Source organism: Parus major, chromosome 3 (assembly GCF_001522545.3).
Source record: "Parus major isolate Abel chromosome 3, Parus_major1.1, whole genome shotgun sequence".
Taxonomy (NCBI): Eukaryota; Metazoa; Chordata; class Aves; order Passeriformes; family Paridae; genus Parus; species Parus major.
Genome location: NC_031770.1, coordinates 20908163 through 20918768, shown reverse-complemented (window position 1 = coordinate 20918768; position 10606 = coordinate 20908163). Strand labels below are relative to the sequence as shown.

Below are 10606 nucleotides of genomic sequence, written 5' to 3'. Positions count from 1 at the left end.
AGAAAAGAAAAGAAAAGAAAAGAAAAGAAAAGAAAAGAAAAGAAAAGAAAAGAAAAGAAAAGAAAAGAAAAGAAAAGAAAAGAAAAGAAAAGATGAGGAAGAAAGAAAAAACATTTAAAAGGCAAAAGGAAAAAAAAAGATAAAAAATACAAAAGAATGTAAGAGTGAAAGAAGGAGGGAGATGGAAGGAAATTTAATATATTACAGAAGCAGTAGTAGTAACCATAGCAGTATCACAGTCATTCACTGCAATATGTCTAAACATTCATAAATGTTTTATGCATCCTAAAATGCCATGTACAAGGGATATGGCATCCCACTGAGGTTAATGAATGAATGAGTTGCCCTTGAAGGTTAATTTGCACAAACAAAAGGTCAAGGGACATCTTCAAAACAAAATATTGATTAAAGCAAGTTAAATGTTTTGACTTGAAGGAGACATGAAGGATTAAAAAGCAAAATAAAGCAGTATGGATAAGAAAGGAACAGGAAAGAAAAAAACATCACCCCCAGACACAAAGGAAATGGTAGAAAACATATCTGAATCAGCTAGTCATCTGCTAACAAGCTGTAAAGATTTCCAATGACAAGTTGTCACATTAGTTTAGTGAAACTGAAGCAGCACTTATCCCTTTTCCTGTGCTTAATCTCTCAGCGAGCTGCACAGAAACATGCTACCATGTTTAATAGGATTAGTTTAGTTCACTTTCTCCTCTCAGGAGGTTGTGACTTTTTTTTTCTTTTTTTAAAATTATTTTATTTTTGAACAATTCTATTTCCTTCAATACCGGGTTCTTGAATTGAATTTCACTCTGCTGAATCACCTAGGCTGTATTAATTCTTCAGGTTAAAGACATTTTCTTCCAAAGGTTTCCCTTCTGAAATGAGGAGCCAGGCAAAGGAAAGCAAGGAAAGGCTCTCAATTCAGCAATTACACACATCAGGCACATGGCTCTCTTTCTCACACAGACTGATGATGCTTTGTTGATATCAGTATAGTTATTTTTAATTCACATCAGCAGAAGAGCAGAATCAGGCCTTTGTGGTTGTGGGGTGTTCTTTTTATGTCCAAGAGTACTTGTACATTTCCCACCCCTGAAAAAAAAAAAAAAAAGAGAAAATAAAAAAGAAGACCTGATATGTATTCGTAGCCCTGTTCCCTCATTTAGTTGGAACAGACACAGCAAGGAAAATGATCAAAGAAAAGGCAGTTTCAACAATATACCCCTGTCACTTCCAATTTTGTTGTCAGACTCCGAAGGGACAGAGGAATCACCCATGGTCATGGACACACTGCAAAAGTTTTCCCAAGTTTTTTGCATTTGGTTGTTGCTTTTTGTTCCCCTTAAAGAAAAAAAAAAAAAAGGAACACAAGCACAGAAAGCCATCAGCTTGCTGCAAAACTTTTCAGAGGCACCAAAATTTGGAGGATTTTTTTTGGAACACAAAATTGATAAGCCTCCTATCTGGAGGAAAAGTAGTATTTTTACCTGAAGTTTGTGAAACACAGCAAGCATGAAGCAGAGCAGAAGAGAACACACAAATCTGAACACTTCCAGGCTTTGCATTCAAACTTTGTGACCACTAATTCCTTTTTATTTGGATTCAAAACACTCATAATTTAGAAAATAAACAGTGTAACTACTCCATAATCTAGGAAAGGCCAAGAAGAGGACTGGTGTGTACCTTGTACACTATTAATTACTAGGAAAAAGACCTGGACTACTACGGGAGTTCACAGACAGACTGGAATCTATGACAGGTCACCAGCAGGGACCACAGTTGCAGGTATTTGGGAGGCTGGGGGCAGCGAGGTACAAAAACAGCCACACAACCACACACACCAGCCAGAGGCTGCCCTGCCATTGCCCAAGCCACCAGGCCCCAAAGAAGACACCAGGGATGGCTTTGCTCGCTACACATCTTGAACATGAGCTGCTGGCATGGACTCCTTCTGAGGGATAAAATTCTTGAGGGGAAAAAGCTTTGCCTCCAACTCTAAAATATGGGTGGTGGGTGGGGGATTACTTTTATTGCTGAGCTTTGAATCATCAGCTTGCACTCCCTAAGAGGCTGGCTGCCTATCCTCCAGGATAGGATAGAGGGTCTGGAGCACTCACTACCCGAGATGGCAGGGGAATGGGAAGTGTGAATTTCATTCCAGTTGCACTTACTGGCGTGGCAGATCGCAGGGCCCGTGCGTTTAGACTTGGAAACGCTGCAAGACACAGGGCTGCAGGAAGGTAACCTGCAAGCAGCTACGGAAAGCAGGCAGCAGGGCTGGAGGATAGGTGGAAGCCTGCACACAAGCCTGGGGCCGGACTGGCTGCCACTGGCTGCCACTGCTCTGCCATGTGACCCTGGGGACATCGCTTCACTCCCAGAGCCTCAGTTTCTCTTCTGGGTAAATTAACAGTGGTTGAAGTTAAGGTGAGCCCCGGCGGTGAGAAGCACCGTGTCAGAGGCAGCTATTTACTTATTTATTTGCATTTGTACGGTTCGGCTTCTTCTTTACGAGTATCTCGGTGTCCTTTATAACAAAAAACAAACAAACAAAAGAAAAAGGGGGAAGAAGAAAAAAAAAAGGAAAGCGTTCAAGAGAGACATTCCCCCGCCAAATTTAGCCTATCTCCCCCTGCGTCCAGACACACTTCTGCACCCTTGTCTCGCAGCCCCTGCAGCACTTACAGCTACACCGTGAGGCTGAGCGTGTCCCCCCGGCCAGCCGAGCCCCGAAAGAGCAGGGGCTCTTTCCTGTCCCGGGCCGGCCGTGCCACCTCTCCGCGCCCGCAGAGCGCAGCGCAGCCCCGGCCGCTCCCCGTCGGGCCGCCCCAGCCCCGCCGCTACCCGGCGGCGAAGGGCCCGGTGCCCCTGTTTCGAAAGGTGTCACGTTAAACTAATTCTCGGCAAAGTCGTCCCGCCGCTTTCGCGGGCCTGGAGGGCGCCACGGGCACCGGGCACCGATGCGGGGCCGCCCAGCGCTTGGACAGTGGGAGCAAAGCGACAGCAGCGCAGCGTCCCGGGATGCGCCCCGTTACACCGGGGATTCGTGGTCACTCACGGCACGGGGCTGGCCGGCGCCGTCCCGGGCCGGGCCGCGGAAGGCGGCACGGCACAGCAGGGCTTTGCGAGGGTCCCGGACGAGGAGCGGCTCTCTCAGTGCCGGGGGCCGGGGAGCAGCGCGTTCCGGCAGCCGGACCCCTACCCGGCTGCCACCTTGCGAGCCCCGACGGGCCGGCCGCCGCCGCCGCCGCCGGTCTCGCCTCGCACGGGCATCGGGCTCTAGGGCGAGTGCTGCCGGCCGCATCTCCTCGCGATCGCGACACCGGCAGGGACATGTAATTTTTTAAACTCGGAGCAGCTCCCCTGCGATAGCTCCGGCAGTCGCTTCTGCCGGTCCCGAGTGATTTCTTAGTGATCGGTTGCGGGCGGCTTGTCGCGTTGCTCAAGCACCCGCGTTAGTGACCCGCTCCCCGCCGCGGAGGCAGCGCGGAGCCGTCCCCCGGCCCGAGGCGGCGGCCAGCCGGGCCCGGCGGCGGACGGAGAGGAGCCGGCGCTGGGCACACGCTTTTCGCCCCCGCGGGCAGGGCAGGGCTGGCCCCTGAGGGCGGGTTTGCTGCCCGGGCCGGCTCCCAAACTTTTGGCACGGAGGGCAGCCCTCTCAGCACAGCCTGCTGTCCGCACCCAGGGGCCCGGCGCCGCGGCTCCCCTCTAGTGGGACGGATCCTCGCAGTGGAAGCGGGACTAGCGGAGCAGCTGCCCGGCTCAGCGGCGGCACCAGCAGCCGGGCAAGCAGGGGGCGAGGCGCGGCCCGGCCCCTCGCCGCTGGCACAGAGTGGCAGCGCAAGTTTTCGAGCGCCTGCCCCTGCTGCCCTCGCCCCATCGGGGCTCTCCCCTCCACTCGGGACTCCCTCTCCCGCCGCCCCGAGGGGCGGCCGCGGGCGGACGGGCCCGGCGAGGGAGCGCCGTCCTTACCTGTCGCCGAGCGCCCTGCAGCGCTCCGCTGCTGCCCGGGCCTCCGCAGGACGTTATTCCCTCTCCCTGGTGTATCCCCCGCTGTCCGCAAGCCTGAGGCTGTTTCCCCTCGTTCAGCCTCGCGTCCTCGCCGGCAGCGGCCGGGAAAATCTCAGCAGCCGGGGCAGGGGTGCGGATGCTCCCTGTCCCGAGCCGCGGAAAGCCGCGGTCAGGCGGGACAGAGCGCGCCCGACAGGTTTCGGTCCGGATAGCAGCCCAGACCTGCCGCGATCCACTTTTGTAGGTTTCTTTAATCTTTTTTTTTTTTTTTTTTTTTTTTTTCCCCCACTACGAGCCGGTCGGGAGCGGGATGGGACAGGGTTAAGTTGACCTAAACTCGGGTCGTGCTGCGCAGGGGCCCGGGGCCGGCAGCACCGAAGACCCGTGTCTCAGTACCACCGGTTGTTCCACGCGCCGCAACCTGATGCTCGATTTCATGTTTATTTCCTGCCTCCCACGTGGAAAATGCCCGCGCGGCTCCTGCTGACAGCCCCGCGACGCGCGGCGGAGCCGGTGCCACTGAGCGGGGCGAGGGACGCCGTGCGGCGGGCTGGGCGGCCGCGGGACCGTGCCTCCTAAAGTTTGTGACCCGCGTGGGGCGACAGCGTCCGCAAACGCGGGTTTGCTCCACCGCCCGATGCTTTACGCGAGAAAGAGGCGCACCCTGGGGCTCCGACACTGCTCTGCGGAAACCTTCTCGCGTGGAAAACTTTACCGCATGGGGCACCGCAGAGCAGCCCCCGCCCACGCGGGGGTGACTCTCCTAAAGTTTGTCAGCCACCCCTCTCCACACGGGGCGGCTGTTGTCCGCCCCTTGCCGGTGCGCGGCAGAGGTGAGGGGGGCGCCCCGTCGGGCCGCTTCTGCCGGCGCTCCCGCCCCGCGTCTGTCCGTCCGTCCGTCCGTCCGTCACCGCCGCAGGTGCGCGGCCGCCGCCACCTTCCCGCGGGGGCGGGGCGGGGCGACCCTAACCCCCCCGCGCTCCCCTCTCCTCTCTCCCCGCTCCTGCCAAGTTCTCCCCGTCCCCCCCGTCCGTCCCAAGGAGCCTCCCGATTGGGCGCCGGGCCGGGCCCACGTCACTCCGAGTGTGACGTCTAGTCTTCCTGTTTCCTTCAGCTGTGTCTTAAAGTAAATCTTGTGGCGGTGCGGAGCGCTGCTCGGCTCGGCCAGCCCAGCCCAGCCCAGCCCAGCCCTGCCCCGCGCCGCTCCCGCCGCCCCCGCTCCGCGCCCGCCGCTCCGCTCCGCTCGGCGCCCGCAGCCCCGCGGCCGCTGCCCGCCCGCACTCCCGCCCGCACTCCCGCCCGCACCCGCGCGATTATCATATTCATCAGCGGCGGGGCTGCCGGCTGCGCGCGCGTGTCCGCGTGTGCGTGTGCGGGGCGCGTGTGGTGTGTGTGCATGTGCGTGTGCGTGTCGCCCTTTCTCTCGTTCCACCGCCAAAAAAAAAAAGCGAGGCTCAGTTTCGTCGCCTTTGCACCGAGTAAGTACCCGCTCCCCCTCCGCGCCCCCTCCGTCCCTCCCCGCTTTCTCGGCCTTTTCAGGTCTTTAGGTTGTTTTTTTTTTAATTTGGTTTGGTTTTTTTTTTTTTAAAAAAAAAATATATATATTTTTTTTAACCCCTAAATTCGCACTTGTTTGGGCTGCTCTAAATGGTCCGGGGGGAGGGGGGCGGTGATGAAATCCCCAGCAAAATATTGATCACCGTTATCAAACCTGTGCTTCTTTTTCCAGGGGGCAAAATTGCAGTGACTTTATTAGCTGAGTAGTTTTAATTCCCCGGTAGATAAAGCGGTAAGGATTTGTGAGCGGTAAGGAGCCCGATGGAGCGCTCACCGTAGCCTGCCCAGGGCTGAAGAGTAAGTGACCTGCTCGTTGTTAGGTGATCCTCCCCCCTCATCCCCTTCGCTCTCTCGCTGCCACCTTTTGTGGACCGCTCGTTATTTTATTCCGTGGGTTGGAGGGCAGTTTTGCGGGGACGGAAAACGCAGCGAGTATTTGGCTCCTCGTTGTTGTTCCGAGCTTCTCTCTCCCCCCGTCCCCGCCGAAGTTCCCCATCCCCGCTTTAAACTCCTGCTCCGCTCCTCCGAGCCTCCTCTTTGTCCTGTTTATTATAGCTGCCTTGCTTTTTGTCTCTTCCAATTTGCCTGTCATTTGCATGTCGCTACTTCTCCTTTTTAACCCAAGCCGGGAAGGACAGGGACTTTTTATTCTTACTCTTCTTACCCTTGCAATTACTTTTTCATTTCCAAGCGTGGGACGAGCTGCGAATCGTGGAAATGTATAGAAAATGGGATTTGAGTGGTAGGTAGCGAGCACATGAGAAGAGATCAAATGCAAGTCGCGGGATAAGAGCCTTGATCTGGGAAAAGATTAGGATTATTGGTACTTTCTGTTTGTTTGGTTGTTGTTTGTTGATTTTTTTTTCCTCCGGGGGGGATTTAATTCTTTCTTAGCCGTTGATGGAGATCTTTCTTGGCTTTTTCGATTTTCTGTTTAGCGGCTGAGTGACCTGGCTCACTTTGCCATGTGTTTGCACGGAGTTAAAGCGCAGGAGGGAGCGGTGTTGGGGGGCGTGGGGCCTGCGGGGAGAGGGCGCTCAGGGCAGCGCTGGGGGGGACGCGGCCCGGGCTGGGGGGGCGCCGAGATCACGGGGCCCGACAGGAGCGGGCGGCCCGACGGGCTCCCGGGGCACGGCTCCCCGGCACCGGGCACTCCGCGGGGGCGGAGCGGGGCCGCCCCGGGGCCCGCGGCTCTTTGCGGAGAAGGAGAAAGTTGCGCGGACCCCCCTCGGTGGCTGCGCGATGTCTGCTGGGGCCGGGCAGGGCCGCGGGGCCGGGGCAGGTGCGTGGAGCTGCTCGCAGGGTGCCGGGGCAGGTGCGCGCCGGGCGGGGCGGCTGCGGAGCGGGACTCGGGGGGTCCCGGCCGCCGCCACCGCCTCCCTGTGCCGGGAGAGCCGGCACGGCGGGGTCAGCAGCGGGAAGCGGTGCGGGATCAGTGACCGCGGGCCGTGCGGGGGGCGCGGCAGAGGCGGGATGGAGCTCCCCGAGGGGCCAGAGTCGCGTCCGTATGGCTGTGCCCCGGCCGCGGAAGAGCAGGTACGCGGGATATTAACTTCGTATCTTTGACGAAGTAGGGGATTTCAGTCAGGGCTGACAATGGACACGGCCGCAGACTAGAGGTGCCCTTGAATGTCGGGCACAAGTTGCCAGGACGAGCTTTGGAAAGCCGCTAGTTTCCCACGGGTCCCTAGCGCTCAGCAGACCCCGTGGTGTTTCTGGCTGCATGGCGAGTGTCACCCCAAACCCATCATCCGGGTCTGGGGACGGGTGGGGAGCACGTGGAACGCATCCACGCATCTGTGGCCATAGCTTGGTGGCAGAAGGTGCTGTGTTGTTGAGCGCGGGACACAGAAACATGTTTGTGTCACCGTGAGGTGTAAAAGCTCAGATTATTTGTCACTTCCATTGCCTGTAGAGGTTTGGCAATATGCAGGATGAGTTACACGGCGGCAGTTTCCTCAGCCGTAGATTTGCGTGTGGTACATACCCTTTATGTCTTCTTCTCGCAGTTTTTCTCGGACTTGCCATCAATCACATAAAGTTTACGACCACTGCAGCTTATTTTGCGTTTATTTTATCTGTTTTTTGTCCAGAGCTTACCTTTAGCAGCGATATCAAATACTGTGAAATGTGTATTAATACTCAAGGGTAGAAAAGTATCAACATTTCAGGAGTTGAGCTGTGATGAAAAGTACAATATATATACTTTTCACTAACAGCTCCCTATTAAATTATTCTGTAAGGTATCCTGCCTTTGCTGAATGGCACTGTCAGTATACACAGTTAACTTCACTGCCAGTTGAACTCTGAGGCCTCTCAGTTTATATAACTTACCTCTTTTATGATTGCCTGATAAATTGAGACATTCATAAGAATGGACACATTTTCAAATTGAAAAAGTTTAATTTGATTCAGGGCAGAATTGCAAATACTGCAATTTGTAGTTTCTAAATAGTGATTTATTCTGACTCAAAGTGCAGCCTAACTGCTAAATTAAGTCACTTAAGAATTGTGATTTAATGACATTGCGTAGCATGGAAAAATTAGTATATTGGAAAACTTGGGCTGAATTCATAGTAGGAATCATGAGAACCTTTCAGTATTGTCTCTACGCAGAGGCCACGTGAGTTATTTTCTTCTTGATCAGTGAAATAACAAGGACCAAACTGGCTTGAGAGGAGGGAAATGTTTTCAGTTTTCTACTTTGAGCAGCTTGATTTCTTTCTTTCATTCAAAAGATCTGTTTCCTCAAGCAGTGCCGAGCACGGCTGCATGATGGAGGGCCCTACATCTCCCCAATTTAAAGGCCTGAACTAATGAGATGCCGAATCACTCCTGTTACTGAGATCAGTAGTTGATGGGAATTGCGGATGTTTGGCATTCATAGGAATTGCTGAATACCTTGCTCTATTGGGCCCTGGGTATCACCAGGTTCATAAAACAAGGGTTGCTTTTTTCTTTAAGGCTAAAGAGCAAGCAGTATAATTTTGAAGTAATCAGGCACTGATTTTTTCTGCTGCTTCTTCTTATGGAGAAATCCTATTAAAGTAGTTTTTTACTCCTCAAATAGTTCCTCATCCTTTCTGCCCTGTTTCAAATTCCTTGATAGATGTCTCGGCTAAGGGATTTGGATAACTTTTTCTCCCAAGAAAGCTTTTGTTAGAACTGTACAAAAAGGTAGTACTTTCTCCCAAGAAAACTTGTGTCAGAGCTGTACAAAGAGGTAGCGCTTTCTCATTAGTGGCTGATGTGATTTTAGCACTGAACAGATATAGTGAGCAGATGTCGTCTGTTCTTTGAATTTTAGCTGTGGTTTTGTGCATGAAATGCTGTTGACTAGAATAATTTTCATCCTGTGCTTCCTGGCTGATTCTGGCAAAGCCATACCCTATGTAGTGCGTTAGAGTGAAAGATGTAAATATTTCTATTAGCAGAAGCATGTTAAATTTCTTGCGTGGTATTGGCATAATGGGCTGACATGAAGCAGGCAGACACTGGACCAGCGAAAGTAGTCGGCTTGTGAAAAGATGGGAACAATTTCAGCTGTATAAACTGATATCTCCTTGAATTCACCCAGGAATATCCATCAAGTTTAGCACTTTTCTGCTGTGTATTTAATGGCTGTTTAGGTTAGGCTAGGGTTCTTCAAAGGGGCTGATAAGGGCGAGTTTGAATTTGCATCTCCTTTGCATCTTGTAGGTGTTTGAATTAATCTAGGATTAAAATGATCAGCGTCTTTCTAGATCAAGATGAGTTAACAAAATTGATTACAAAAATTGATTTATTCATAGTGAGTATGGTTAAATACCTGACATCACACTAATTTCGACAGATCATTCTTGCCAAAGGTTTGGTAACAGTAACTCTTGGAGACTTAGAAATTAATCTGTTTCCATTTTAAATGTCAATGCATATCAAGTGGGTATGAAATAAACCCATGTCTGTAGCTGCTGTGCTGTTAAGAGGTTATTCATAGCTACATTGTAAACATATCTCCTTAAACAAAAGATTTGAAAGGAAATTTGTAAATAAAATACTACTGCTATGTTTATGGATCGACATAGAAAATGTTGAGGCCCTTTGTACGATTTTTAATTCCATCAGCATGGAAAATGTTTGGTTTCTGAGGAAGCCACGTTGTGCGAGTTGAGGCATGAGATGTGGCCGGCGAATTTAACACAAACTACACCTGGCATGCGAGGAGTATCAAAAGCGATGCGTAAACTGAATTTAACCTTCCCAAATTCAAAACTCTGGAATTCGGAAAGAAATGGTGCTTCTGGAGATTTCTACGTAGATCTTTGACAACCAAAGCCTATCTTGCCAGTTCTGTTTTTCTGGAGAGCTATTCAGAGACTTTAGATGTGTAAAACATAGTTTTGAGGCAATGTGCAGCCAAAGTGCTGGTGACTGTGTAAAGGACACACTCTTCCTAATTATTTCTCCCCCTCCCCAAGATTTCCTTATTTATTCAGTTCTAATCTAATCAGTCTTGAATTCTGCCTGTCGTGGCGTGGCTGGGATTTTGCATCCCGCTCTACATGCCATTCCACTCCCCTTGAGGTGCAAATTGGTTTTGGTCCTCTGAGAATGAAATATTAACTGGCCATTCAATACCCATTCTGTTTTGTCAGGCCAAAGTAGAACTATTTCTCATATTTAAGCTGAAAGGCACGTAAGCCTTAAAGCTGGCAGCCTGTAGGCTCAGGATAACACCAGGGCAAATGGGAGATGTTGCTTAATACCCAGGTTAAGTGTACAATAACTCCGATGCTTTCAGCTTCCATCGAGGGAAGGAGGGGACATTGCTCTGGAGCACCTCCTGCCACATGTTTGCAGTGGCAGAAATGGGCTGTGGATCAGCAGCTGGTGCAGGGGCTCGGGGAGGGAAATGGACACTGGGGAGGAAGGATGCATGGCAATGACCTTCCAACCTGGCGCAGGACAGCCTATTTCCTGAGCTGCTGACTCAAGGGTACAGCAAGCCCTCCCCATGTGTGTCCTTGGTTGGGATTGGGCAAGAGAGAGGGAAACA

The 10606-nt window shown here is 52.1% G+C and overlaps 2 protein-coding genes and 1 long non-coding RNA gene across 5 annotated transcripts in view; 1 reads left to right on the top strand and 2 right to left on the bottom strand.

Annotated features, from left to right (window-relative positions):
* LOC107201242 overlaps positions 1-4452 on the bottom strand; it is a 59296-nt gene extending 54844 nt beyond the window's left edge. The window contains exons 1-2 of the mRNA XM_033512557.1: positions 4411-4452; positions 3976-4269 (exon numbers count right to left, since the gene is read on the bottom strand). Coding sequence (XP_033368448.1) covers positions 3976-4269; positions 4411-4452 — 336 coding nt within the window. The remainder of the gene's footprint in view (positions 1-3975; positions 4270-4410) is intronic.
* LOC117244177 lies at positions 130-3517 on the bottom strand. The gene is made up of 3 exons (XR_004496754.1): positions 2175-3517; positions 1226-1344; positions 130-1095 (listed from the first exon to the last, which is right to left on the bottom strand). It is a non-coding gene; the product is annotated as an uncharacterized LOC117244177 (long non-coding RNA).
* An 862-nt stretch (positions 4453-5314) lies between the features above and the next one.
* Positions 5315-10606, top strand: part of PROX1 (prospero homeobox 1) — a 49945-nt gene continuing 44653 nt past the window's right edge. Inside the window, exons 1-2 of one of the 3 annotated variants that reach the window (XM_015622466.3) lie at positions 5315-5492; positions 5744-5868. The gene's annotated coding sequence lies outside the window, so the exon portion shown is untranslated. The remainder of the gene's footprint in view (positions 5493-5743; positions 5869-10606) is intronic. The other 2 variants (XM_015622469.3, XM_015622467.3) reach the window with 2 other exon arrangements.